This window comes from Aphelocoma coerulescens, unplaced genomic scaffold, assembly GCF_041296385.1.
Source record: "Aphelocoma coerulescens isolate FSJ_1873_10779 unplaced genomic scaffold, UR_Acoe_1.0 HiC_scaffold_39, whole genome shotgun sequence".
Classification (NCBI taxonomy): domain Eukaryota; kingdom Metazoa; phylum Chordata; class Aves; order Passeriformes; family Corvidae; genus Aphelocoma; species Aphelocoma coerulescens.
In genome coordinates this window covers 2,007,967-2,033,966 of record NW_027183733.1, presented here as the reverse complement: position 1 = coordinate 2,033,966, position 26,000 = coordinate 2,007,967, and the positions used below count along the sequence as shown (strand labels likewise).

General features: G+C 53.9%; 1 protein-coding gene across 1 annotated transcript in view; it reads left to right on the top strand.

Annotated features, from left to right (window-relative positions):
* The first annotated feature begins 1,891 nt into the window (after nt 1-1,891).
* LOC138101659 (centrosome-associated protein CEP250-like) overlaps nt 1,892-26,000 on the top strand; it is a 69,763-nt gene continuing 45,654 nt past the window's right edge. Inside the window, exons 1-13 of the mRNA XM_068999433.1 lie at nt 1,892-1,906; nt 2,793-2,840; nt 2,987-3,234; nt 3,691-3,844; nt 14,033-14,226; nt 15,522-15,649; nt 15,839-16,008; nt 16,744-16,923; nt 17,533-17,667; nt 17,944-18,087; nt 18,544-18,824; nt 20,023-20,182; nt 20,761-20,937. Coding sequence (XP_068855534.1) covers nt 1,892-1,906; nt 2,793-2,840; nt 2,987-3,234; nt 3,691-3,844; nt 14,033-14,226; nt 15,522-15,649; nt 15,839-16,008; nt 16,744-16,923; nt 17,533-17,667; nt 17,944-18,087; nt 18,544-18,824; nt 20,023-20,182; nt 20,761-20,937 — 2,034 coding nt within the window. The remainder of the gene's footprint in view (nt 1,907-2,792; nt 2,841-2,986; nt 3,235-3,690; nt 3,845-14,032; nt 14,227-15,521; nt 15,650-15,838; nt 16,009-16,743; nt 16,924-17,532; nt 17,668-17,943; nt 18,088-18,543; nt 18,825-20,022; nt 20,183-20,760; nt 20,938-26,000) is intronic.

Genomic DNA, 26,000 nt, shown 5'->3' with positions numbered 1-26,000 from the left:
CTGTGCTCAAGGAGCCCAAAGCTGCTGTTCTGGAAGCAGAGACTCGAAGCTGCATCGGTCTCTGAAGCTGAACTTGGCAGTGACATCCCTGGGCCGTCAGTCTCTGGAGAGAGTCTGGAGAGGCCCTGGAGAAGGCAGGTGCCGCTCTTCTCTTCCCCAGACGATTTGTACCCTGCCAGAAACCAATTCCTGTCAACTGGGGCACAAAAATTCTCCCTAGGACACAGATGAATGTTCTCAAAGATGAAGGAGTAAAATATCTACCAAAGCTTTTCCAAGCATTTGGTTCTGGAAGGTCTGTTCCTAGCGAGGTGTTCCGGTTTGGCCAAATTTAGAAATATATCCTCTGAGAGAAGGCACAACCACCCCTCCCCCACCAGGTTTGGGAAAAAATAAATTTTCCTTGAAGGAAAGTGAAGGAGATAAAACTATTTATTGAACAAACACACGGGAAAAGGAAAATAATGCTAAACAATAAAATCTCTCGCTGTGGAGAAAAAACCTGGGAAAGTGTTAGAGTCCTCCTGTTGGTCTCCTCAGAGCTGGGGCTTGGCCCAAGGCCAGGCCCTCTGCGCTCGGTGGAAAGTCCTCCTGATGTGTTCTAATATTGTAGCAGTCCAGTGGAAAAGGGAGAAAGTCCGAAATTCCAGGGAAGGAAAAAAAATTCACCTCTCTCTCCGGAGAAAAAGAAGCTGAACAACTGGCCAAAAGCTGACCGGGAAGCCGCAAGCCAGGTGCCTCCTCCCTCCCCTGCCGCAGCTGGAAAAAAACCCCGCTATCTGTGTGTGACCTTGAACAAGCTGCAAACTGCTTTGAAAAAGTTGTGCTCAGTTTAGAGGCATAGAAATTAATTTCTGGGCATAGGCAGCGATATGGGCTACACATCATAAGGTCACCCCAAGACACGAGGAATCTTTGAAATAAGCAGCAAGACTTTTCTTCTGCCTAGAAGACCTAGTGATATGTTGCCAAACAGAGAGCAGAGAAAAAAATGCACTCGTGTCTGTCTCGGGATTCTGAATCTCTTTTATGAGCCTTAAACACTGCAACTCCTGGCATTTCTCTGTAGGAATTTGAAAAGACCCTGAAACACCATTTTTCCTCCTCATGTGGCTGTTCTAGATGCAGAGCTTTACTTTCCATGAATATTTGTAAGCACCAAGAACCTTTTGAGGCTTTTTCTTACACCTCCCCTTTGTCAGGGGAGACAGACAAATTCCTGTGACTCAGGAACTAAGCGCATCCCTAAAGAGCATGCGGGTCTCAGGAATGCTGAGCCTTAAAACTGATGCTGTCTGGGCCAGCAACTTTGAACTCATGTTATGAGCCAGGTCCCTGCCCAGCTGCCCAGCTGGGCTGTGGGGATGTGGGGGTGCTGGTGCAGGTGCCGGGCAGCAGTGAGCTGGGATGGGTGGAGAGCCAGGGGAGGGCCTCTCCAACAGCCCCTGGAATGTTGGGGTTTGCAGCCTGGCAACCATCAACAGCTCATGGAATGTTGGGGTTTGGAGCCTGGCAACCATCAACAGCCCATGGAATGTTGGGGTTTGGAGCCTGGCAACTGTCAACAGCTCCTGAACATTGGGGCTTTGACCTTGCAACTGCCAACAGCACTTTGATCTTGTGCTCTTGACCCTGCAAAGGCCAACGACCCTTGGATATTGGGGTTTGACCCTGCAAAGGCCAACGGCCTTTGGAGATTGGGGTTTAGACCCTGCGAAGTCAAACAACCTTTGGAGATTGGGGTTTAGACCCTGCAAAGGCCAAAAGCCTTTGGAGATTGGGGTTTAGACCCTGCAAAGGCCAACGGCCTTTGGAGATTGGGGTTTAGACCCTGCAAAGGCCAACGGCCTTTGGACACTGACATTTGGTCACTGCTCGTGCCAAGGGGCAGATGGAGACCCGGCGGGTGAGTGAGAGAGCTGCTGCCCTCTTTGTGCCAAGCCCAGCAGGGGCCTGGGTGGGCCTGGGCTGTGCCACTGGGAACAGTTCCCTTTGGGAATAGCAAGGGATTAACAGTTGGCTGTTCCAGAGCTAGCAGCAGCTTTGGTGCTGGCCATGGGGACAGGCCTGGGAGGGAATGGGGGGGCTCCTGGCCATCCCAGAGCACACCCACATCTCCTCCTCCGTCCTTGTCCCACTGGAGGGTGTGGGCACAAACAAGGGAGCAGCTTTCACTGCCTTCCCCTCAGCCCAATTCACAGCGCAGCCTGAGCGCTTCCCAGAGACAAGAATGGGTTTCTCCCAGACATCTCCAAGATGATCCCCAGTGGTGCAGAGGAGGCCACGAGGATGATAGGAAGATGCTCCAAGGGCTGGAGCACCTGTGCCAAGGGAAAAGGATGCAAGAGTTGGGGTTGTCCAGCCTGGAGAAGGTTCCAGGGTGACCTTCCAATGCATGAAGGGGCTGGAAGAGAGCTGGAGAGAGACTTAAGCCAGGGGCCTGCAGGGAAAGGACAGGGTCTAATGGGATATTGGGAGGGAATTCTTCCCTGTGAGGCTGCTGAGGCCCTGGCACAGGTTGCCCACAGAAGCTGTGGCTGCCCCTGGATCCCTGGCAGTGTTCAAGACCAGGTTGGATGGGGCTCTGGGCAATTCCCCTTGTGGTGTTCTAAGAAGTGATGAGACACCTTCCAGCATGTTTGTTTGTGCTGCTGTCAACCTACTGGGCTGAAAATATTCCCAAGGAGGGGAGGAAGGAGCTGAGCTGGAATTCCAGGCTGGGAAGCATTTAGAGGCGACTGCCTCAGGGGCAGCCATGCAGTCTGAGTGTGCTCTTCCCTGTGCTCTTCCAGGGAGCTCGAGGCCTTTCTCACCAGGGACGTTTCTCCAGAGCCCCTGAGGTGAGTAAACTGTTCTGAGCTGGCTCGGATTTGAAACTGGTCCTCCACAAATGGACACTGGTTCTTGTGGAATCAGAAGAGGCATCTCAGTGGTACTTTGGAATAGGAACAGAGTACCTGACTAACAGCTGGATGTGGGCTTTCAGGTGCTGTTAGACGGCAGTGACAGCATGGCCAGTTCCATCACCGGCGCTGACCGTTCCCAGCATGCAGCCTCCAGGAACAGCCTCTCAACTCCGACATCCACTGCTGCACAGCATCCCTTGGAATTGGTTTGGGAAGCCACAGAGAATTGTGGGCGCTTGCAGCGATGTTTTGAGAAAATGGCGGAGCGATGCAAGAGGCTCAGTAGCCACCGGGAGCACATAGACTCTGTGATGGAAGAAATCAGAAGGTGAGTGTTTCTTCCTCCTCCTCCTGCGTTCCAGAGGCAATCTGCGTCCAGGTCTGGGAGTTCAGAGGTGTTCTGGGCAAAGAACTCACCTGCCCTACCATGTGTAGGCCTCAGTGTGGCTCTTGAGCATCGTCCTGTCAGGGCTTTTCATGCTCTACTGTGACTCCCAAGGCTGCCTGGGAGATGCACAGCGATGTTGGAATAGAAGACTCCTTCCTCTCACCGTGCTGCTTCCCTGAATTCTGTTCTTTGAGAGCCCCTGTCCAGCCACTGCTTCTCACTGAAGGAAGGCAAAATCCTGCCTTCCTTTCCCTTTGCCTCTGGAGGATTTCCTTGGGAGGGAAAGAGCAAGGTCTTCCTTAGCCCACTGCCCCCAGCTCCATTGTGGAGGGCTGAAAATGGGATCGATGGCTCTTCAGGCCTCTTCCTTCTTCTGACTGAGCCTTGTCTCTGCAGTGACTGTGAAAACCTTGAGAAGTCCAAGGAAAAGCTGCAGCAATGCACTGGAATCCCGGAGCCAGGAGCCTTGAGTCTGCGCCAGAAGAACAGCAAGCAGCTGAAGGAAGCGTCAGCCCAGGCGGAAAAGGCGGAGCAGCAGCACAGGATGGAGGTTGGTTTTGGAAATGAGGCTGGTTTTCCGTTGAAAACTTGTCTTGCCCCTTCTTGTACAGTGGAGGACTTGGCTGCACTTGAGGGAGAAGACCCATCACTGCAGAGGGAGCTGGAAGTCAACAGGCAGGCACTGGAGGAATTGCAGCTTCAGAGGGAGCTGCTGGAGCAAGAGGGGCATGATGTTACCGTGGCTCTGGACACCTTATTCCTAGGCAGCACCTGTGGGAGTGGGAGTTGTGCCAGCCAGATCAGGCCAGATGCTGTTTCTGGCAGTAGAAGAGAGGGACACTGCTGTGCACACCTGGCTCAAGATGGCACACGCATTTATTAGCCAGGCATATGCATGTTCATCAGCAAAGGGTTACATGCTTCTGCAAAATTTGTTCCTTTGGGCAGCCCCAGAGCCTCTAAAAGAGGGAACGGAGCTGGGGAAGGGTCTGGAGCACAGGTGTGACAAGGAGTGGCTGAGGGAGCTGGGGGGGCTGAGCCTGGAGAAAAGGAGGCTCAGGGGACACCTTCTCACTCTCTCCAACTCCCTGTGACAGGAAGGTGCAGCCAGGTGAGGGTTGGTCTTTGCTCCCAGGGAACAAGGGACAGGACAAGAGGAAACGGCCCCAAGTGTGCCGGGGGAGGTTTGGATTGGGTGTTACAGGAGAGCTGTGAGAGAAGGGTTTGTTTCTGATGGTCTCTGTCAGACAGTCTCAGTTCTGGAGTATGTGGTAGGTTTGGCAAATACCCAGCAGAGGTTTTGCTTTTGAAGAGAAAAGCTCAAAACCACAGTGTAGTCTTCAGGCTTGAATACCAGCAAGGGCCATGAGACACCTTCTTTGTGTAAGACAAGTAAATGGTATTGTCGGTGTGAACTGCTGCACAAAGAGAGTCTGCTTTGGCCACATCAGCCAGACTGCCATCAGTCACTAAAGGACTGCTCACCACAAGAGCCGTTTCCCTGCCAGGCATGCCCTCGTTGCAGAGAGCTGCTTTGCACACTGGAGGAGGGGACACTTTGATGTGGGTTTTGTCCGAGAAGGAGAAACCCTGTGAATTTTCACTTGCTTCAGCAAGCAAAATTGCTTTCCTCAACCATCCTGAAAATGTCCAGCACTGGAATAGATCCTGATAGACATTTTGTTGGTAAGGGAGTGTGCAAGGAGAACTGGTGTGATTTTTTGCAAGGCTGGAGCTGTGGGAGATGGCAGGCTATGGGGCTGTGTGGAGCATGCCCTCCATGTCTTCTACATTGAATTTGGGGAGGTGAAAGGTGAACAGGGCTATCTTTGGGCCCAGGAATGAGCCCTCTCACAGGAAGCCCGGCAGAAACATCAGCTTTCCGTTGGGATTTTTGTGCTGCTCTTGTGCTCTGTTTTCCTAAGACTTACCTCGGAGGATCTTCACTGTTCTCTTAAGGGTCCTCTTTTGGTGTGTACTGGTCGGTGTCCATAGCCAAACTGAGTTTGTAGGACTTTTCTTTTGTGGGCACAGGGAGGGCGCAGCAGGAACGCTGACAAGAGACAAATCTTTTTAAAGACTCGCCTGGAGTATTTCTGAACAGCAACCCAGAGATGTCTCCTGGGCTGTGTTCTAAGTCACTCTCTGGGAAGCTGTGTCCCCCCCAGGGCAGACAGTGGCCCAGGGGAGCAGCAGCCGAGTGCTCTGAGAGCGCGTGAGCCCATCAGTCTTTGCCTCTTGCCACACAGAGTTTGCAGGGGAAGTGTCAAGCCCTCTGCTCTTTCCTTCTGTGCAGGTCCTGCTGGAAAAGCAGAAGGAGAAGAATTCTTTATCAGAGACACTGCTCCAAACTCGGGGACAGCTAAGCCAAGCCTGCCAGCAGGTGCAGCAGCTCAGGCAGGAGGTGAAAGAGCAGCAAGAGAAGGGGCAGGTAAGTCTGAGCAGGCAGGGAACAGAGTGCAGGGCAGTGGCAAGGGCACAAAAGGCAGGTGCTGGGAGTCAGGAGGCAAGGGCTGCTTCAGGCCCTGGCAGCACAGAGCCTGGCAAACTCCAGAGCTCAGGCCCGGGAAGCAAGGCTTACAATAGAAGCAGAGCTGGGTAGAGAAGCCAAAAGAAGTCGCTGAAGGAATGGGATTTTGAGAGAGCAAGTGGGAAAAGCTGAGCCTGAGGGCAGGTCGCAGGAAGTTGCTCTGCATTTTGTTGCCAGACCATCCAGGCAAAGCTGCAAGCTGAGCTGCAGGAAGCTCGGGGGGAGATCCAGGCAGCGCAGAAGAGGCACGAGGAAGAACTACGAGGCATCAAAGAGGAAATGAATCTCCTCCTTGAGCAGAGGGAGGCTCTACAAAAGCAGGTGAGTGAAAGAGCAGTGGCACCGCAGCATCCAGCAGGGGGTCTGTGCCCTTCTTGCTTTTCCATGGCAGAGCAGCAGCTGCTGGGGTGGTCCCTGGGGCTGCCTCGTGCTCTGGGCTCCTTGGCAGCTGCTCTGAAGGACCCTCGGTGCTCTGCTGAATCTCAGCTGCTGCCCTGGACAGCTGGGCTAGTCCTCTGGGCTGTTGGCCAGCAACCATCAGCACGGATTCCTGCTGGCCTCTTCTTGCTGGCCTTGGTGTGGGAGGTGCTTTTTCAGGTGCCCTTGGTGGGCCACGTAGAGATTGAAACAAGTTGTCCGTATGCATTGTGAATCTGGTGCTCTGAGGACAGGGAGAAATGGAAAGTTGGCCTTTGCCTTTTCTCACAGCCTCTGCTGTGGCTGACAGTGACAGGCTGTGGCTGTAGCCTCTGACTGCTTTGTTCTGTTTGACTGGAGGTGGGAGAGTTGACATCTCAGCTGGCAGCCTCCAGAGAGTCCCAGGCAACGATTGTTCAGAGAGCCCGGCAAGATGTGAGGGAGGCCCAGAAGCAGTCAAGGCAGAAGCTGTTGCAGGTTGAGCAGCTCCAGAAGATGCTGGAGGAGGCAGAACATCAGAACAAGGAGCTGCAAGTGCACCTGAAGAACTTGGAGATGGAAAGGAGTCAATGGGAAGAAGTGGCACGCCAAAATTCGGGACTTTGGGCTTCCTTGAACACCCTAGAGAAGGAAAAAGCCAGGTAAATGAAAGCCTGTGGGACTCTGCCTTGTGGGAATGGATTCCCTCTTTGCCATCTTTGCACCTGCCAGGGGCTCTGGCAGCATTTCCTACGTGGCAGAGTTCTGAACTCTCCGTGCAGACGCGTCTGGTTGTCTGGATGTTGTGTTTCATTTTCTTTTCTTTCAAGCCTTCAGTTAGAGTTTTTCTGAAGACAAAGGCTTTTGGAGTAGCTCTTTCCCTCTAGGGGTGTGTTCTGTTGTGAGGTGGGTGTGCTAACACTGCCCAAGCTGCAGTGTAAGGAGCTGGACACATCCAGCAGCTCCGCCTTGGGTCCTGTAACTTGAAGCCTTTGGGATCTGGACCAGCCTGGCATGCTGATGCCTTTGCTTGGCAGAACCATCTCAAGGCCCTGATTGCTGACCTAGGCCAGATTCCCCTCAAAGGCACCCAAGAACCAAGAATGTCTCTGTTGCATCGTTCCTCAGAAAATGCCCCCAGGTGCCTGGGGGGGCTCAAGCAGGGTCCCTGCCAGCCTCCAGAGTCACAGGCAATACTGACTGTGCAAAGAATGCAAGAGACAAGACCAAGGTTAGCGGGGCCCCTCCAGCTGACCAAGTCCTGCCAGTCTTCATTGCCACAGGATTCTTCTTTCGAGAAGAAGACAAAGAAAGGGCAGGGCCCTCTTGCTTGCCTGCAGGTTTCTGCATCTTCCATCAGATTGTGCTCCAAGGCTCTGTTGCCACTTCTGCTATCGGCCTTTGTTTCTCCAGCTGGAAGTAGGATGGGTGCTGGTAGATCTTAGGGAACTTCCCCGAGATCCTCTGGCTGTAGGGTGCTGCTCCTCCTACCTGGACATACAAGATGGGGCAAGGAAATGTCTCTTCCATGTTGACCAAACCTTTCCCCCTTGGAGCCTGGGTAGTCAGAAGAAAACTCTTCCTCTCCCCTAATCTCTTCATGGCAAGACTTTGTTAGGTCTATATTCACATTCCCATCTCAAGAAGAAGGTAGGACATGTAGGCAGGAACTCCTCATTCTTTCATGAATAAAAGCAGAGTGGGCACATGCTGGGCTGTGACTGCAGGGGGAACAAACAAACAGCCACGTTGTTTAGACAAACCTCATCAGACAGAGCAGTTTTCCCCGAGGTGGTGCGAGTCCTAAGAGTTCCTAAAATGTGATACCGTGTAGTAATGAGTTGCATGCTTCCCTTTTAGGCTGCTTCTGTCTCTGGAGGAAAAGAACCTGTGCCTCAGAACACTGGAAGAAAAGAACCAGGCACTGAACAATCAGGTGTCTCAATTTCGTTCTGCTCTTCGCGAGGCCGAGCAGCTCTGTGCAAACCGCACAGGACAAGTGCTGAAGCTCAACGCCCAGGTAATCTGTGCCCTGGCGTCCTCTTCTCCAGGGACACACATCATCACCTTTGGCTTGGAGGCCCCAACTGCTTTCCCCTCCCAGCAGCATCCACTGCTGCCGTGTTCTGCCCCGGGGTGCTGCTGCACCCACAGGCCAAGGCTGGATCTGGTGTCTGCTGCCGATGTTTTCCTCCGTTCTCTCCCGGGTCCCAGCAGGAAATGTGGGAGGAGAAGCAGCAGCAGACTCCTTTGGAGCTTCTCCATCCCTCTGTTAGCAGTGTTGTCCCAGATGGAGTTGGTGCCTGTGCTGGGCACCGAGCAATGTGGGCACACAGACGTGGCTATGGCAGGCTGGGGAGGGCACTTCCAGCGCAGCCAGTTCAGCCGGTGTTCAGAGCTGCAGCCTCAAGGATGCCCATTGGCTCCCTTTCCCTATTTTCAGGACACTTGTTTCCATTGGAATCCTTGGCTCTGTGCCTTCTGTTTTGGGCATGTTTTTTTGCCTGAAGTCATTTCTCCTTTGTTACTTGCTCTACTGCCTGCTCTGCTGCCTCAGGAGCAGCCCTGTCCCTGAGGCTCTGTGCATCCATCTTCCAGATGCGGGCCCTGCAGAAGGCAGTGCTGGAGATGGAGGCTACCCAGGCAACTCGAGAGAAGCAGCTGCTGCAGGAGCTGGAGGAGTCCCGAGCAGGAGAACGGAGCTTGAGGGACTCTGTGCAGGTGCTGGAGGCTGAGGTGTCTGAGCTGCGTAGGAAGCTCCAGAGCTCTGAGAACAGAGCAGAGGCCTTGGCCACAAAGTGTCAGCAGGCCAGTGGTGCTCACCAGGAAACTCAATCCCAGCTGGACAAACTGCTCCTGGTTCTCCACCACGTGATCAGGGATAGCAGAGACTTGGTCACCTGGAGCTCAGGCAAGTGTGGGAGGCTGGGAGAGCAGGTGGAGCGAGGGGGTGGTTCCTGGTCATCCTGGTATGACACACTCACCCTGTCAGTTCAGGCTGACTCAGGCCTTGGGAAGTCTTGTCTCCCTGCAGAGACACAAGTCCATGTTTGTTTGTAGAGAAGTGATTAGAGTCAGAAGGGAGAAGGGCCCAAGTCCTGTCAAGCCACAGGGCCCATGCAGTTGTCTTTGGGGCAGTGCTGACATTAGTGGTCATCAAAATAACGTCAGCCTGTGACACACATCCTGCTGCAAGGCGAGCTCTAGGACAATGACAAAGGCACCTCCTCCTAGGTAGAAAGAGGCCTTGTTTGTTGGAGACTGTTGGATTAAATCTTGAAAGAGAATGTCTTCTCTTTTCAGAAAAGGGTCATGTCTTGGGCCTAAGTGCTTCTCAGGATGGGGATGTCCCCGCAGAGCTCACAGTGGACAGAGTGTCAGCAGCTCTGCAAGACCTGCAGCAGCACCTGGAGCATTCCCAGAAAGATCTGGTAATATGCACCCAGAAATCCTGTCCTGCTGCTGGGCTGCTGGACAAGCAGAGTGCCAAGGCCAGGATGGGTGGAAGTTCTTGTAGGGGGGTTGTCTCACTAGCATGGGGAGGAAGGAGGATCACGATCACATCTACCAGTACGGTCCAGCTGCCCTCTCCCACCTGGGCTATTTCTGCTTTAGTGTTTGTAGCCCTTTGTCTCCTGCCAGCAGTGGCACTGACAGGTGATTCTGTTCCTCTTGCCTCTTCCAGAATGATGCAAGGAAGAAGATACAGGCCTTGGAGCTGGAGCTGGGCATGGGGCAGGCTGAGAGGGACAATCTCAGAGCCAGCAATCAGGAGCTGCTGAAACAGTTGGAAGAAATTCAAGCAGGTACAGCTTCACCTCTCCCACCCGCTGCCCCATCCTGTCCCAGCAGGGATCTCTGATGCCACACAGAGGAAAAGGGCAGTGCCCAGAGATGGCAGAGGGGAAGAACAACCAGCAGGAGATTTCTCCATCCAGTGCCAGTGAAAGCTTTTTCTCGAGGAAGATGCCGTGGCTGGCAGTGCCATCTGGCTGTGCTATGGCTGATCCCGTGCACAGGTGGTGCCTTTCAGGTGCTGTGTCTGTGCTGAGGAGCTGTAGCTGGATGCCTCAGCTCGATTCCCCCCAACTCCAGGCCCTGCCAGAGCCCCCAGGCTATTGGCCTCTCTGGAGCAGGGCTGCACAGGCATCCCCGCTCCTTTGTCTCTCTTGGACTGCTCACTCTGCACAAGCCCAAGAGTAAAGACACTTTCCTATTCCTCTGAACCTTGCCCCTTGGAGTCCTGCTTTTTTCTCCTTCATTTCTGTCAGCTTTGGAAGCCCTTGCGGCCTTAGGGGCTGGCAAACACAGGCAGGCCAAGAAGACAGTGCTGTTGTCCCTGCAGGATGCACATCAGTTTGCCTTTGCTTTGCTGTTCTCATTCTCCTTCTCCTTCCTGCTGCAGCGATGTGGAGGGCAGAACACCAGAAGACCTCTCGAGAAACTGCCCTGGAGAAAGAGGCCATTGCCCTGAAGGAAGAGGGTGTGACTCTTTGTCAGGAGGTGGCATCTCTGCAGAGGAAACTGGAGAGCCTGGAGAAGGAAAGGAAGGATGTGCTGGTGAGAACGGCAGATGCCATGAAGGGCCATTTCCTAGCTATGTTTGGCCCTTGTGTTAATAGTTCTAAGGAGCACCTCTTTCCAGCTGAGCTTTTCAAACTGCATTCTTCTGAATAAGGAGGAAAAGATGTCGTAGTCATGTCAAAGCCAGTTAGTGCTGAGGCTGCTGGTTTTCCTCCATGCTGGAGTTTTGTGCCCTGTAGTTCTCAATGTCCACACTGTCTCTATGGACATTGCATGGTCTGGGCAATTCCTCGTGTCCAAACCCACGTCCAGATTTCAAATACCTGGACCTGGAACGAGAGGTGAGAAGGCCAAGTTTGCTGTTAATAGAAAGGTGTTTGGCCTTGGCCATCAGAGAGCAGCCAGTGGGGAGAAAAGAGAGAAAAGCAAAGTGCTGATGCAGATAAGGACGTGTGCCTGCAAGGGGAGAACTCGTCCTGAGTGGCAGCAGAGAATGACAGACTGATGTGGCCATTGCTGCTCCAAGAGAGGGCAGTGGGGCTCTCGGGGATGGTGCCATGGAAACTCTACACAGGAGAGCTCAAAAACCACTCCTGTCACCCCAGCTGCAGGGAATGAAATGTTGGGGGTGTTTGCTCTTCCCTTTCTCCCTGCTGGAGAGCACATCCTCATGGGCACCGCCTAAATCCTGCTTAGCGTGGACTTGGAATCCTGGCTGCAGTTCTGGCAGCTGCTCCCCAAAGGAACACTCGAGTGGAGCTGCAAGAGGTCGGGGAAGGGCAGAAAGGGAGCTGGGATGGGCTGAGTGAGCTGGGAAAGACTCAGCGTCAAGGGCGGTCCCAGCAAAGGTCTGAGGCATCCCGAGAGGCAGAGAGAGAGGGGCAGCCTTTGCCTGCCTGTGGCAGGAGTCCTGATCTGGTATGAAAAGCAAACTGAGAGAGGGAATGAGTGACCTCCCTGTTTTGGCAGCGTGAACGGGAATTGTACGAGGAGCAGATGAGAGATCTGAAAAAGAAGAATGAAATGAAAACACCGGAGATGCGAAGTGTCAAGGAAAACACCCAACAACTGGAAGTGGAGAGGGAAGCCAAGCAGGAACAGTTGGAGCATGGGGCTGCTGCTTTGAAGGAATGGCAAGAGACCGCTCAAGTCCTGAGTGTTGCACTGACCAAGAGTGAAATTTCCAAAGGGGCTCTGAAGAAAGACCTGGACATCTTGAAGGAAAGGCTTTGTCTCCAGGTAGGCACTGGCACTGATCTTCAGTCCACTGCAACGTCTCTCAAAGATTCCAATGAAGTTTCCCATGAAGAGGTGGGATTCTAAATCCCTGTCAGTCTAGGCCTGCTTGGGCAAAGCAGCCTGGGCTGCAGCAGGCAGCCTTGTGTGTCTGCCTGGCTCCAGCCAGAGACCATTGGCTGCCAGATTGTTTGCTGGCATGCCTGGAATGACTGAGGCAGCTCTGGAGCTGCTGTTCAAATCAGCTCCAGGCCAAAAGCTGGGCATGGGGAATTGCTTCTCCCGTGCCCAGGCAAGGGCAGGCAACATGTGTGGGTTGGATTTGGTGTGGAAAGGAATGGAGCAGGTGAGCAGAGTGATGGACTGAAGTGAGCAGAGTTCTGTAGCGAGGGCTGAAGAGCAGCTGCACTGCTGGAGCTTCGAGGATGCTTCCCGAGATGGAGATTTCTGAGGGACAGCTCTTGTGGTGTTTGAAATAAGGGAATCATCTCCTCTCTGAATACCCAGCAGGCTGTTGGAGCAGAGGGCAAGCGGCTGTCTGAGCACTCCAGGAGGGGTGTGGAATGTGTGCGGGACCAGGTTGCAGCAGCAGCAGCAGACAAGCCAGAGAAGCGTGAGCTCAGGAGAACTTTTGAGGTAAAGTGGGCTTTCACTGCCTCTGCAGAGCCTCAGGCTCCTCTGGATCATGACTCGTGTGCCCAGGCAGTGCTTTGGAGTCCTCTGCTTGTTTCCTTGCCTCTCCCTGTCCCTGCTGTGGGCACACCACTTTGTTTGTTCTCTCTGTTGTGGCAGCCCATGGCTTTCACAAAGGCACCTTCACTCCGCTGCCTCCCTCCCTGGCCCCGTGTCCCCGGACACACACTGGCCTCTCCTGCACAGCCCCCAGCGAGAGCTCTTTGCCCCCAGTGCTGTCTGGTGCAATTGAGGGTCTGTGAGCAGAGATCTCCTTGCCTTGATGTCCAGAGGTCCTTTTGCCCCATGTTTGCTGACAGGTTTCTGTGACCCTTTCTCCCATCCAACCTGCAGGTGGAACCTGAAGGGAGGAGTGTCCAGAGAATCTTTGGGAATGTTTACCTCTCGGATACCATTAGAGTGGATGCTCCCCCGTCTTCCCAGCACAGCAGGTCGACTTCTGGACAGGTGAGAACATCATCTTCCTTGGTGGGAGGAACACAACCCTTGGCAAGGCACATGTCCCTCAGAAAGCAGAGTAGCAGCTGTGAGCTGAGCTGTTTTCCCCAAGCCAGGCAAGCCCTGAGCGCTGCTCCCAGGGCTGGCAGCTCCTCTGCTCCAGAGCAGACAGAGGGCACCGTGCTGGAGCTGCTGTGGCTGCACCCGCTGCAGAGCCAGCAGGAGGTGGGAGCAGCTGGCTCTCTGCTGCCAGCCAGCCCAGCAGCCACAAGCCCGTGGTGTCAGGAAAGAAGAGTTGGAGGAGTTTCGTGGCCTCAGCAGTGCTTGAAGGCTCATTCTCCCCGTGGGCTTCGTTGCCCACATTGTGCTCTGCTCCCATGTGGAATGCTCTGAAGTTTGGGAGAAGGAGAGTTTGCTCCCTGTCCCTGGGCTGGCTGTGCAGGAGCTTGCTGTTCAGATCAGCTCCAGGCCAAAAGCCGGGCATGGGGATCTGCTTCTCCCTTGCCCAGGCAAGGGGAGGCAACACGTGGGGGTGAGCAGTGATGGACTGAAGTGAGCAGAGTTCTGTAGCGAGGGCTGAACAGCAGCTGCACTGCTGGTGCTTAGAGTCAAGTGTATTGGCAGTTGTGGAAGATGCAGTATTTTTGGGTGACAACACAGAATTTGGGGCAGGGATGTTTGTTGGGAAGGAGCAATCTGGTGCCAGGCAAGCCAGCAGGGCCTGACACAGCACTTCCAAGGTAACAGTGCCAGAGGCTTTTGGCAGCCCAGGGTATCGGAGCTGCAGAGGGCAGATGCTGTGAAACTTTGAGCCCAGAGCACGGGAGCTCCCTGTCCTCTGGCTGCCTGCGAGGTGGCACTGGCTGGCTCTGCACAGGGCTCCTGAGGAAGGGCTCGAGCTGTACCTTGTCCTGCTTCCAGGTTTCCCAGGAGCAAGAGTCATTGAGCAGGGCTCTGGAGCAGCTGCACCAGGAGCCCTCTGGCCAAGGGCACGCACTGGCCCAGGTGTGCAGAGAGAAGGAGCTGCTGGGCCGGGAGAAGGCTGCCCTTGAGGGCCGACTGGCAGCCATGGAGCGTCACCAACAAGACCTTTCCAAGCAGCTGGCAGAGACCAGGTAAAGGCAGGGAGGAGACCCTTTCCGGATGCTTTTACCTTGCATGGACAGAAAATGGAAGTCTCAAGAAAAAGAAATATGCCACAATGTGAAGGTTATTTTTCTGACATCTAAAGCCAGCAAAGCTGTTGTGAGCCTTGGGCTCCTGTTTGTGCCGCCAAGCACACTCGTGTGGGAAGTCAAAAGCAAGCCACCCGGCCCTGAATTGAGTAGTACTTAAACCATGCAGCTGTTGAGTGAAACCTCAAGTTTCTCTTGGGTTTAGTTCCTTGTGCTGGGCATTGAACATCCCTCTTTCCTTCCTAAGTAGCTTGACACAATCCTGATCTTCAGAACTGAAGCTTCATCTTCAGAACTCCAGGCTCTGACCTTGGGATGTTGGCAGTAGCATGCTGCCATTCAGGGGGAAGCCAGAGGCTCCTGCTGAAAATGCTGAGGGCCTTCTGCTTCCAAGCACACTCTTGAGAAGTGTGAGGCAGGACCTAGAGCTGCTTAGAGAGCAGCAGGGAAACCTCTTTGGAATTGTTGACAGCCCCTGGGGATTCTTGCTGTGTTGATGGGCACCCACCTGTCAAACCTGCCAAGGTCCTTTTGGATGGTCCCTCTCACTCTCCAAAGAAGGACAAGACTTGGGCTACTGCCTGCTTAGCTGGCAACACTAAAAGAAAGGTGGCAAGTCTATTCCTTGACCGTGCAGGAGCTTAAACTGCAGTCTCTGCATTCAGGTAGTTGTTGTTCAGACAACATGGTGTTCTGAATTTTTACAAGTGCTGCCATGACCATGAGATTTTACTGTATCATGCAAAGTAGTTCTGAAGTCTCTTAAATACAGAGTGTCTGGAAAATTATGTACCTTTATGTCCATGATGAAGAGAGTTAACAAGTCAGGAGTGAGCCAGGACGAGAGTCTGTTCTGTCCCCCTGCAGAGCAGCTTGGAAGTGCTGATGAGAGAAGGGCTGTGAGCAGAGGCTGGGCTTTTGCTCCTCGGCCCAGCCTGTGTGGGCACAGCTAGCCAGGGTCATAGGTCAGGAAGAGCAGCTGAAGGTTCGGCTGTTGAGGTCACGTTGGGCTGGGCTGTCTGTGCTGTGCCAGGCCATAAGGAAGGCCTGGGCACTCCCTCAGAGGGCCCTGCTTTGCTACTGAAATGGCACAAATGGGCCTTCTCTGTACAAGTTTCCATGCGACCCGTTTTGCATTCTCAGGCCTGGGCATCTTGAGCCACGTTGTCCTGGAATAACTGCCCGGGAGTGTCAGGAGCGAGCAGCTCATGTCTCTCCGTATTTGCAACCTGTAGGTCAGCGAAGGAGAGCCTGGAATCCAGCCTGTTTGCTGCTCAGCAGCAGATATCCCAGCTGGAGATCACCAGCAACCATCTGGAGGCTCAAGTGCTCACAGTCACACAGGCCAAGGAGGCGCTACAAGGTGAGAACCTCGTGTGCTTTGTTTGTGGTGCCGCCCCACCTAGAGAAGCTGCTGTAAAGCCTCCTCTGTCTGCAGGGCTTCTGAGGAGCGGTGGCGCTGGAGGCAGGGCCCTCCTACGCTGACACTGAAAGGGCCTGAGTCAGTAAAGGCAGTAAAGACTCTGAATCTTGCTGTTGGTCGTGTTTGCAGGAGAAGTGAAGTGCCTCCAACGTGAGCTGGAAGCAGAGAGAGCTCTCAGGAAGCAGGAGCAGGAAGACACAGCACAACAGCTCTTGCAGGTAGAGCAGCAGTGTCACGAAAGCCTCAGGCTTCAGGGAACTGCTCAGCAGGTGGAAATAAACAAGCTCCTGCAAGACCTGGTAGGTGACAATACGCTTCTGAATTGTCCAAGCTGGCCCTGGGGGCTGGTTTAGCACCAGCAGAGCCTGAGGGTGTGAAAGGGCAGCAGTCCTCTGCCAGAGGCCTCCCGCTGCTGGGCCGGGCAGGAGAGGCGGCGGCTCGGACTTGGAGGCGCGTGAAGACCCACAGGATGGTGCTGGGCCAGTAAATGCAGCCACGGCTTCCGTGAGGGCGTAAGGCGAGTTCCAGAGCAGCTTGGGCAGTGCCCACCCAAAGCGTGGCGGCCCAGGGCAGGATCTTCCCCGAGTCCCACCTGCCACGGAGCAGATGCCAGCGTGGAGCAGATGCCAACAGTGCTGCTGGCTGCAGGCGTGGGAACTCGGTTCCTGTCTTGCTGTGCTCCCACGGTGGACAGAGGGATTAGCTTTGGGCTGGAAGCAAATGGAACAGGCCCCGGTCCTTCAGTCCTTGTGACTGGGGCATCAGGGTGCCAGAAGGTGACACCTCCTTTTCTGAATGGTTGGACTCAATGCTTGTGCAGGTCTTTCCCAACAGAAATGATTCCATGGTTCTGGGATCCTTGCACCTGCTGAGCCTCCTTTTAAATTCCCTGACAGGACACGGTTTCTGGAGAGCAGAGAGCCAGTGCTGTTGTCTTTTCAGGTTGGGGTTTGTGGGAGGGATGAAGCTTCACGTTTTTCAGCGAGGAGCTTGCCTGGGGACTTCAACTTGAAGATTTTTCCAAACCTCCTCAGGCAATTGAGCGGGAAAGGTACCATGCAGACATACAGGAGATGCTGCAGCAATGGGGAAAAGAGAAAGCAGAGAGAGAGCAGGAGCACCAGAAGGTGCTGTTTGAGATGAGGCAGAAAGTTGCCACCCTGCAGGCTCAAAGACAAGAGGAACAAACTAGATTTGAAAATGCCGAGCGAGAGGTAATGATTGTGCAAGGAGAATTGGTGTGATTTTTTGCAAGGCTGGAGCTGTGGGAGATGGCAGGCTATGGGGCTGTGTGGAGCATGCCCTCCATGTCTTCTACATTGAATTTGGGGAGGTGAAAGGTGAACAGGGCTATCTTTGGGCCCAGGAATGAGCCCTCTCACAGGAAGCCCGGCAGAAACATCAGCTTTCCGTTGGGATTTTTGTGCTGCTCTTGTGCTCTGTTTTCCTAAGACTTACCTCGGAGGATCTTCACTGTTCTCTTAAGGGTCCTCTTTTGGTGTGTACTGGTCGGTGTCCATAGCCAAACTGAGTTTGTAGGACTTTTCTTTTGTGGGCACAGGGAGGGCGCAGCGGGAACGCTGACAAGAGACAAATCTTTTTAAAGACTCGCCTGGAGTATTTCTGAACAGCAACCCAGAGATGTCTCCTGGGCTGTGTTCTAAGTCACTTCCTGGGAAGCTGTGTCCCCCCCAGGGCAGACAGTGGCCCAGGGGAGCAGCAGCCGAGTGCTCTGAGAGCGCGTGAGCCCATCAGTCTTTGCCTCTTGCCACACAGAGTTTGCAGGGGAAGTGTCAAGCCCTCTGCTCTTTCCTTCTGTGCAGGTCCTGCTGGAAAAGCAGAAGGAGAAGAATTCTTTATCAGAGACACTGCTCCAAACTCGGGGACAGCTAAGCCAAGCCTGCCAGCAGGTGCAGCAGCTCAGGCAGGAGGTGAAAGAGCAGCAAGAGAAGGGGCAGGTAAGTCTGAGCAGGCAGGGAACAGAGTGCAGGGCAGTGGCAAGGGCACAAAAGGCAGGTGCTGGGAGTCAGGAGGCAAGGGCTGCTTCAGGCCCTGGCAGCACAGAGCCTGGCAAGCTCCAGAGCTCAGGCCCGGGAAGCAAGGCTTACAATGGAAGCAGAGCTGGGTAGAGAAGCCAAAAGAAGTCGCTGAAGGAATGGGATTTTGAGAGAGCAAGTGGGAAAAGCTGAGCCTGAGGGCAGGTCGCAGGAAGTTGCTCTGCATTTTGTTGCCAGACCATCCAGGCAAAGCTGCAAGCTGAGCTGCAGAAAGCTCGGAGGGGAATCCAGGCAGCGCAGAAGAGGCACAAGGAAGAACTACGAGGCATCAAAGAGGAAATGAATCTCCTCCTTGAGCAGAGGGAGGCTCTACAAAAGCAGGTGAGTGAAACAGCAGAGGCACCGCAGCATCCAGCAGGGGGTCTGTGCCCTTCTTGCTTTTCCATGGCAGAGCAGCAGCTGCTGGGGTGGTCCCTGGGGCTGCCTCGTGCTCTGGGCTCCTTGGCAGCTGCTCTGAAGGACCCTCGGTGCTCTGCTGAATCTCAGCTGCTGCCCTGGACAGCTGGGCTAGTCCTCTGGGCTGTTGGCCAGCAACCATCAGCACGGATTCCTGCTGGCCTCTTCTTGCTGGCCTTGGTGTGGGAGGTGCTTTTTCAGGTGCCCTTGGTGGGCCACGTAGAGATTGAAACAAGTTGTCCGTATGCATTGTGAATCTGGTGCTCTGAGGACAGGGAGAAATGGAAAGTTGGCCTTTGCCTTTTCTCACAGCCTCTGCTGTGGCTGACAGTGACAGGCTGTGGCTGTAGCCTCTGACTGCTTTGTTCTGTTTGACTGGAGGTGGGAGAGTTGACATCTCAGCTGGCAGCCTCCAGAGAGTCCCAGGCAACGATTGTTCAGAGAGCCCGGCAAGATGTGAGGGAGGCCCAGAAGCAGTCAAGGCAGAAGCTGTTGCAGGTTGAGCAGCTCCAGAAGATGCTGGAGGAGGCAGAACATCAGAACAAGGAGCTGCAAGTGCACCTGAAGAACTTGGAGATGGAAAGGAGTCAATGGGAAGAAGTGGCACGCCAAAATTCGGGACTTTGGGCTTCCTTGAACACCCTAGAGAAGGAAAAAGCCAGGTAAATGAAAGCCTGTGGGACTCTGCCTTGTGGGAATGGATTCCCTCTTTGCCATCTTTGCACCTGCCAGGGGCTCTGGCAGCATTTCCTACGTGGCAGAGTTCTGAACTCTCCGTGCAGACGCGTCTCGTTATCTGGATGTTGTGTTTCATTTTCTTTTCTTTCAAGCCTTCAGTTAGAGTTTTTCTGAAGACAAAGGCTTTTGGAGTAGCTCTTTCCCTCTAGGGGTGTGTTCTGTTGTGAGGTGGGTGTGCTAACACTGCCCAAGCTGCAGTGTAAGGAGCTGGACACATCCAGCAGCTCCGCCTTGGGTCCTGTAACTTGAAGCCTTTGGGATCTGGAGCAGCCTGGCATCCTGATGCCTTTGCTTGGCAGAACCATCTCAAGGCCCTGATTGCTGACCTAGGCCAGATTCCCCTCAAAGGCACCCAAGAACCAAGAATGTCTCTGTTGCATCGTTCCTCAGAAAATGCCCCCAGGTGCCTGGGGGGGCTCAAGCAGGGTCCCTGCCAGCCTCCAGAGTCACAGGCAATACTGACTGTGCAAAGAATGCAAGAGACAAGACCAAGGTTAGCGGGGCCCCTCCAGCTGACCAAGTCCTGCCGGTCTTCAGTGCCACTGGATTCTTCTTTTGAGAAGAAGACAAAGAAAGGGCAGGGCCCTCTTGCTTGCCTGCAGGTTTCTGCATCTTCCATCAGGTTGTGCTCCAAGGCTCTGTTGCCACTTCTGCTATCGGCCTTTGTTTCTCCAGCTGGAAGTAGGATGGGTGCTGGTAAATCTTAGGGAACTTCCCCGAGATCCTCTGGCTGTAGGGTGCTGCTCCTCCTACCTGGACATACAAGATGGGGCAAGGAAATGTCTCTTCCATGTTGACCAAACCTTTCCCCCTTGGAGCCTGGGTAGTCAGAAGAAAACTCTTCCTCTCCCCTAATCTCTTCATGGCAAGACTTTGTTAGGTCTATATTCACATTCCCATCTCAAGAAGAAGGTAGGACATGTAGGCAGGAACTCCCCATTCTTTCATGAATAAAAGCAGAGTGGGCACATGCTGGGCTGTGACTGCAGGGGGAACAAACAAACAGCCACGTTGTTTAGACAAACCTCATCAGACAGAGCAGTTTTCCCCGAGGTGGTGCGAGTCCTAAGAGTTCCTAAAATGTGATACCGTGTAGTAATGAGTTGCATGCTTCCCTTTTAGGCTGCTTCTGTCTCTGGAGGAAAAGAACCTGTGCCTCAGAACACTGGAAGAAAAGAACCAGGCACTGAACAATCAGGTGTCTCAATTTCGTTCTGCTCTTCGCGAGGCCGAGCAGCTCTGTGCAAACCGCACAGGACAAGTGCTGAAGCTCAACACCCAGGTAATCTGTGCCCTGGCGTCCTCTTCTCCAGGGACACACATCATCACCTTTGGCTTGGAGGCCCCAACTGCTTTCTCCTCCCAGCAGCATCCACTGCTGCCGTGTTCTGCCCCGGGGTGCTGCTGCACCCACAGGCCAAGGCTGGATCTGGTGTCTGCTGCCGATGTTTTCCTCCGTTCTCTCCCGGGTCCCAGCAGGAAATGTGGGAGGAGAAGCAGCAGCAGACTCCTTTGGAGCTTCTCCATCCCTCTGTTAGCAGTGTTGTCCCAGATGGAGTTGGTGCCTGTGCTGGGCACCGAGCAATGTGGGCACACAGACGTGGCTATGGCAGGCTGGGGAGGGCACTTCCAGCGCAGCCAGTTCAGCCGGTGTTCAGAGCTGCAGCCTCAAGGATGCCCATTGGCTCCCTTTCCCTATTTTCAGGACACTTGTTTCCATTGGAATCCTTGGCTCTGTGCCTTCTGTTTTGGGCATGTTTTTTTGCCTGAAATCATTTCTCCTTTGTTGCTTGCTCTACTGCCTGCTCTGCTGCCTCAGGAGCAGCCCTGTCCCTGAGGCTCTGTGCATCCATCTTCCAGATGCCGGCCGAGCTGGAAGCAGTGATCGAGAAGGCGGCTCCCCAGCCTACTCAGGAGAAGCAGGAGCTGGAAACTGAGGGGTCTGAGCTGCATGTGAGGCTCCAGAGCTCTGAGGAAAGAGCAGAGGCCATGGCCACGCAGTGTAAGACTTTGGAGCTGGAGCTGAGGGAGGTGCAGGCTCAGATAGACCATCTGAAGGCTCGCAACCAGGAGCTGCAGCAGGAGTTGGAGGAAAGTGAGCAAGGTAGAGCTTCTCCTCTCGCACCCACTGCCCCATCCTGTCTTGCCAGCAGGGCTCTCTGATCCCATGCAGAGGAAAAGTGCCCAGAGATGGCAGAGGGGAAGAACAACCAGCAGGAGATTTCTCCATCCAGTGCCAGTGAAAGCTTTTTCTCGAGAAAGATGCTGTGGCTGGCAGTGCCATCTGGCTGTGCTATGGCTGATCCCGTGCACAGGTGGTGCCTTTCAGGTGCTGTGTCTGTGCTGAGGAGCTGTAGCTGGATGCCTCAGCTCGATTCCCCCCAACTCCAGGCCCTGCCAGAGCCCCCAGGCTATTGGCCTCTCTGGAGCAGGGCTGCACAGGCATCCCCGCTCCTTTGTCTCTCTTGGACTGCTCACTCTGCACAAGCCCAAGAGTAAAGACACTTTCCTATTCCTCTGAACCTTGCCCCTTGGATTCCTGCTTTTTTCTCTGCCTTGAAGTTTCCTTCATTTCTGTCAGCTTTGGAAGCCCTTGTGGCCTTAGGGGCTGGCAAACACAGGCAGGCCAAGAAGACAGTGCTGTTGTCCCTGCAGGATGCACATCAGTTTGCCTTTGCTTTGCTGTTCTCATTCTCCTTCTCCTTCCTGCCGCAGCGATGTGGAGGGCAGAACACCAGAAGACCTCTCGAGAAACTGCCCTGGAGAAAGAGGCCATTGCCCTGAAGGAAGAGGGTGTGACTCTTTGTCAGGAGGTGGCATCTCTGCAGAGGAAACTGGAGAGCCTGGAGAAGGAAAGGAAGGATGTGCTGGTGAGAACGGCAGATGCCATGAAGGGCCATTTCCTAGCTATGTTTGGCCCTTGTGTTAATAGTTCTAAGGAGCACCTCTTTCCAGCTGAGCTTTTCAAACTGCATTCTTCTGAATAAGGAGGAAAAGATGTCGTAGTCATGTCAAAGCCAGTTAGTGCTGAGGCTGCTGGTTTTCCTCCATGCTGGAGTTTTGTGCCCTCTAGTTCTCAATGTCCACACTGTCTCTATGGACATTGCATGGTCTGGGCAATTCCTCGTGTCCAAACCCACGTCCAGATTTCAAATACCTGGACCTGGAACGAGGGGTGAGAAGGCCAAGTTTGCTGTTAATAGAAAGGTGTTTGGCCTTGGCCATCAGAGAGCAGCCAGTGGGGAGAAAAGAGAGAAAAGCAAAGTGCTGATGCAGATAAGGACGTGTGCCTGCAAGGGGAGAACTCGTCCTGAGTGGCAGCAGAGAATGACAGACTGATGTGGCCATTGCTGCTCCAAGAGAGGGCAGTGGGGCTCTCGGGGATGGTGCCATGGAAACTCTACACAGGAGAGCTCAAAAACCACTCCTGTCACCCCAGCTGCAGGGAATGAAATGTTGGGGGTGTTTGCTCTTCCCTTTCTCCCTGCTGGAGAGCACATCCTCATGGCACTGCCTAAATCCTGCTTAGCGTGGACTTGGAATCCTGGCTGCAGTTCTGGCAGCTGCTCCCCAAAGGAACACTCGAGTGGAGCTGCAAGAGGTCGGGGAAGGGCAGAAAGGGAGCTGGGATGGGCTGAGTGAGCTGGGAAAGACTCAGCGTCAAGGGCGGTCCCAGCAAAGGTCTGAGGCATCCCGAGAGGCAGAGAGAGAGGGGCAGCCTTTGCCTGCCTGTGGCAGGAGTCCCGATCTGGTATGAAAAGCAAACCGAGAGAGGGAATGAGTGACCTCCCTGTTTTGGCAGCGTGAACGGGAATTGTACGAGGAGCAGATGAGGGATCTGAAAAAGAAGAATGAAATGAAAACACTTGAAATTTCAAGAAAGGAAACAACGCAACAATTGGACGCTGAAAATGAAAGAAAACAGGAGGAGTTGGAGCATGGGGCTGCTGCTTTGAAGGAAGGCAGAGGAAATGCTCAAGTCCTGTGTGCTCCACTGGCCAAGTGTAAAATTGCCAAAGAGGCTCTGAAGAAACACTCAGCCTTTCTGCAGGGAAAGAGTCATCCCCAGGTAGGCACTGGCACTGATCTTCAGTCCACTGCAACGTCTCTCAAAGATTCCAATGAAGTTTCCCATGAAGAGGTGGGATTCTAAATCCCTGTCAGTCTAGGCCTGCTTGGGCAAAGCAGCCCGGGCTGCAGCAGGCAGCCTTGTGTGTCTGCCTGGCTCCAGCCAGAGACCATTGGCTGCCAGATTGTTTGCTGGCACGCCTGGAACGACTGAGGCAGCTCTGGAGCTGCTGTTCAAATCAGCTCCAGGCCAAAAGCTGGGCATGGGGAATTGCTTCTCCTGTGCCCAGGCAAGGGCAGGCAACACGTGTGGGTTGGATTTGGTGTGGAAAGGAATGGAGCAGGTGAGCAGAGTGATGGACTGAAGTGAGCAGAGTTCTGTAGCGAGGGCTGAAGAGCAGCTGCACTGCTGGAGCTTCGAGGATGCTTCCCGAGATGGAGATTTCTGAGGGACAGCTCTTGTGGTGTTTGAAATAAGGGAATCATCTCCTCTCTGAACACCCAGCAGGCTGTTGGAGCAGAAGGCAAGCGGCTGTCTGAGCACTCCAGGAGGGGTGTGGAATGTGTGCGGGACCAGGTTGCAGCAGCAGCAGCAGACAAGCCAGAGAAGCGTGAGCTCAGGAGAACTTTTGAGGTAAAGTGGGCTTTCACTGCCTCTGCAGAGCCTCAGGCTCCTCTGGATCATGACTCGTGTGCCCAGGCAGTGCTTTGGAGTCCTCTGCTTGTTTCCTTGCCTCTCCCTGTCCCTGCTGTGGGCACACCCCTTTGTTTGTTCTCTCTGTTGTGGCAGCCCATGGCTTTCACAAAGGCACCTTCACTCCGCTGCCTCCCTCCCTGGCCCCGTGTCCCCGGACACACACTGGCCTCTCCTGCACAGCCCCCAGCGAGAGCTCTTTGCCCCCAGTGCTGTCTGGTGCAATTGAGGGTCTGTGAGCAGAGATCTCCTTGCCTTGATGTCCAGAGGTCCTTTTGCCCCATGTTTGCTGACAGGTTTCTGTGACCCTTTCTCCCATCCAACCTGCAGGATGAACATGAAGGGAGGAGAATCAGAACTTTTTGGAGAGTGTTCCCCCCAGACTACTTTACATTGCCTGTCTCCCAGTCTGACCAGAAAAATGCATCAACCTCTGAAAGACAAGAGTCCTCCAGTAGCTCAGGGGAGCTGCAGCCCCCGTGCTGAGGCACAGCCTGTGGAGAAAGGGGTCAGTGGCCAGAATGCGTGCTTTGGGAATCAGAGCTGGGTTCCTAAATCCTGTCGGAACTCTCTCTCCCAGACCTGTGGTGGCTGAGGGTTGTATGAGGGAAGGGTTTGCCAGCCATGAACTGGACTTGTTGATCATCTGAGCTCCGTTCAGGGGCAGTGTGGGAGCCTGTTCCTTTCCCCTTCCCCAAGGGCAGAGTGTTGGTGAGGGCTGGAGTTGGAGGCTGTGTCTGCCCCCACAGCCGGTACCGTGGGGCTGCGGATGCTCCTGCCCACGTGGGCTTGTCTGAGCTGGGCTTTCTGCCTCTTTCAGGTGTCCTTGCTGCAGTCACAGCTGGCCCGAGACCGGCAGGAACCCCTGGAGAGCTGTGCAGGGAGCAGGCAGGAGATGCTCTCGTTGAGTCACAAGGACCTCCTTACTTCCTAGGCTTGTCAGAGAGGAGACAGGGTGCAGCTGCATGCAGTCGTAGCCTCAGATTTTGTCCATAGTTTATGTTTAAAGGATTGCAGGTGTAATTGTAGGATTGTAGGATAATAGGTGTAATTGAACCTTTATACAACTGTGTTCCATAGGATGAAGGATATATTTATAGAAAAATAAAGTGTTTATTACGACTACACAAAAAGACCTTTATCAGAGTTATTGACTACCCAGTACAGAGAACTATAACTTCCGGTAGAGTGCATTATATTTGAAGCAACATGGAAGCAGTTATATTCAAGCCAGCAAAACCAATTAATAATTAAAGATTGATGCTTCTCACCCAAACCAATGACCGTGGGCAAATATTTCTGTCAGCCTCAAGGAGTGACCTTGAGGGGCATCCTCACTCCAGGGAGGAATCTGCAGATGGGAGACACGTGACATGAACCACTTTGGTGAGGGCAGGAGAATCCTGCCACATGTGGAGCTTTTGCATTTGTCCTTAGGAAACCTGTTTTTTCTCCGAGTCACAGAATCTCAGGCTGGGGGAGGCTGGAGGCACCTCTGGAGGTCACCTTGCCCAGCCCCCTGCTCCATCAGGGCCACCCAGAGCTGGCTGCCCAGGAGGTGTCCAGGCGGCTTTTGAATCTCTCCAGGGATGGAGACTCCACCACCTCCCTGGGCACCTGCACCAGTGCTCGGCCACCCTCCCAGTGGGAGGAATTCTTGATCCTGGAAACACTCAAGAACTGGCTGAGGATGAGAAGGTCAGGGGTTGAGGTCCTAGTTTAGAATAAGGTAACTTAGCAAGGTGAAAAGCAGAATCACAGCCCTGGCTGACAGGAGATCAACTGAGCGGGGAACTTGTGATCAACCTCATCTCAGAAAGCAGGAATGTGGAAGAAAAAATTGTGGAAGAAGAATCAAGTTATCCAGAAGGAGTGAACAGACATTGCTGTGGAAGCAGTAGGGGAGGGGGAGAATAGTCAGGGAGCTCTTGAGCCAGGCATCCACCAGGTCTGAGGACCAGAGGAAGCTACAGGAGCTGTCTGTCATCTTCAAAAAAGCCTGGCCATTGAAGGAGGTTCCTGAGAACAGCAAAGAGTGTTACACCAGTCTTAAAGATGGGCACAGAAGAGGATCTGAAGAACTACAGGCTAATCAGCTCCTTTGGAATCCCTGGGAAGGTGATGGAGCAAATGGTCCTGGACACCCTTTCAAGCAACTGCGAGGGAAGGGCACTGGGAAGAGCCAGCACAGATTTACCACAGGGGAAATCATGGCTGGCCGACCTGATGGACTCTGTGAATAATGGGGGACCAGGGAGGGTTTTGCTGACACTGCAAACCATTCAACAGCCACACAGTCTCCTTACAGCCGGACTGGTGAGGTACGGACCGAGTGAGC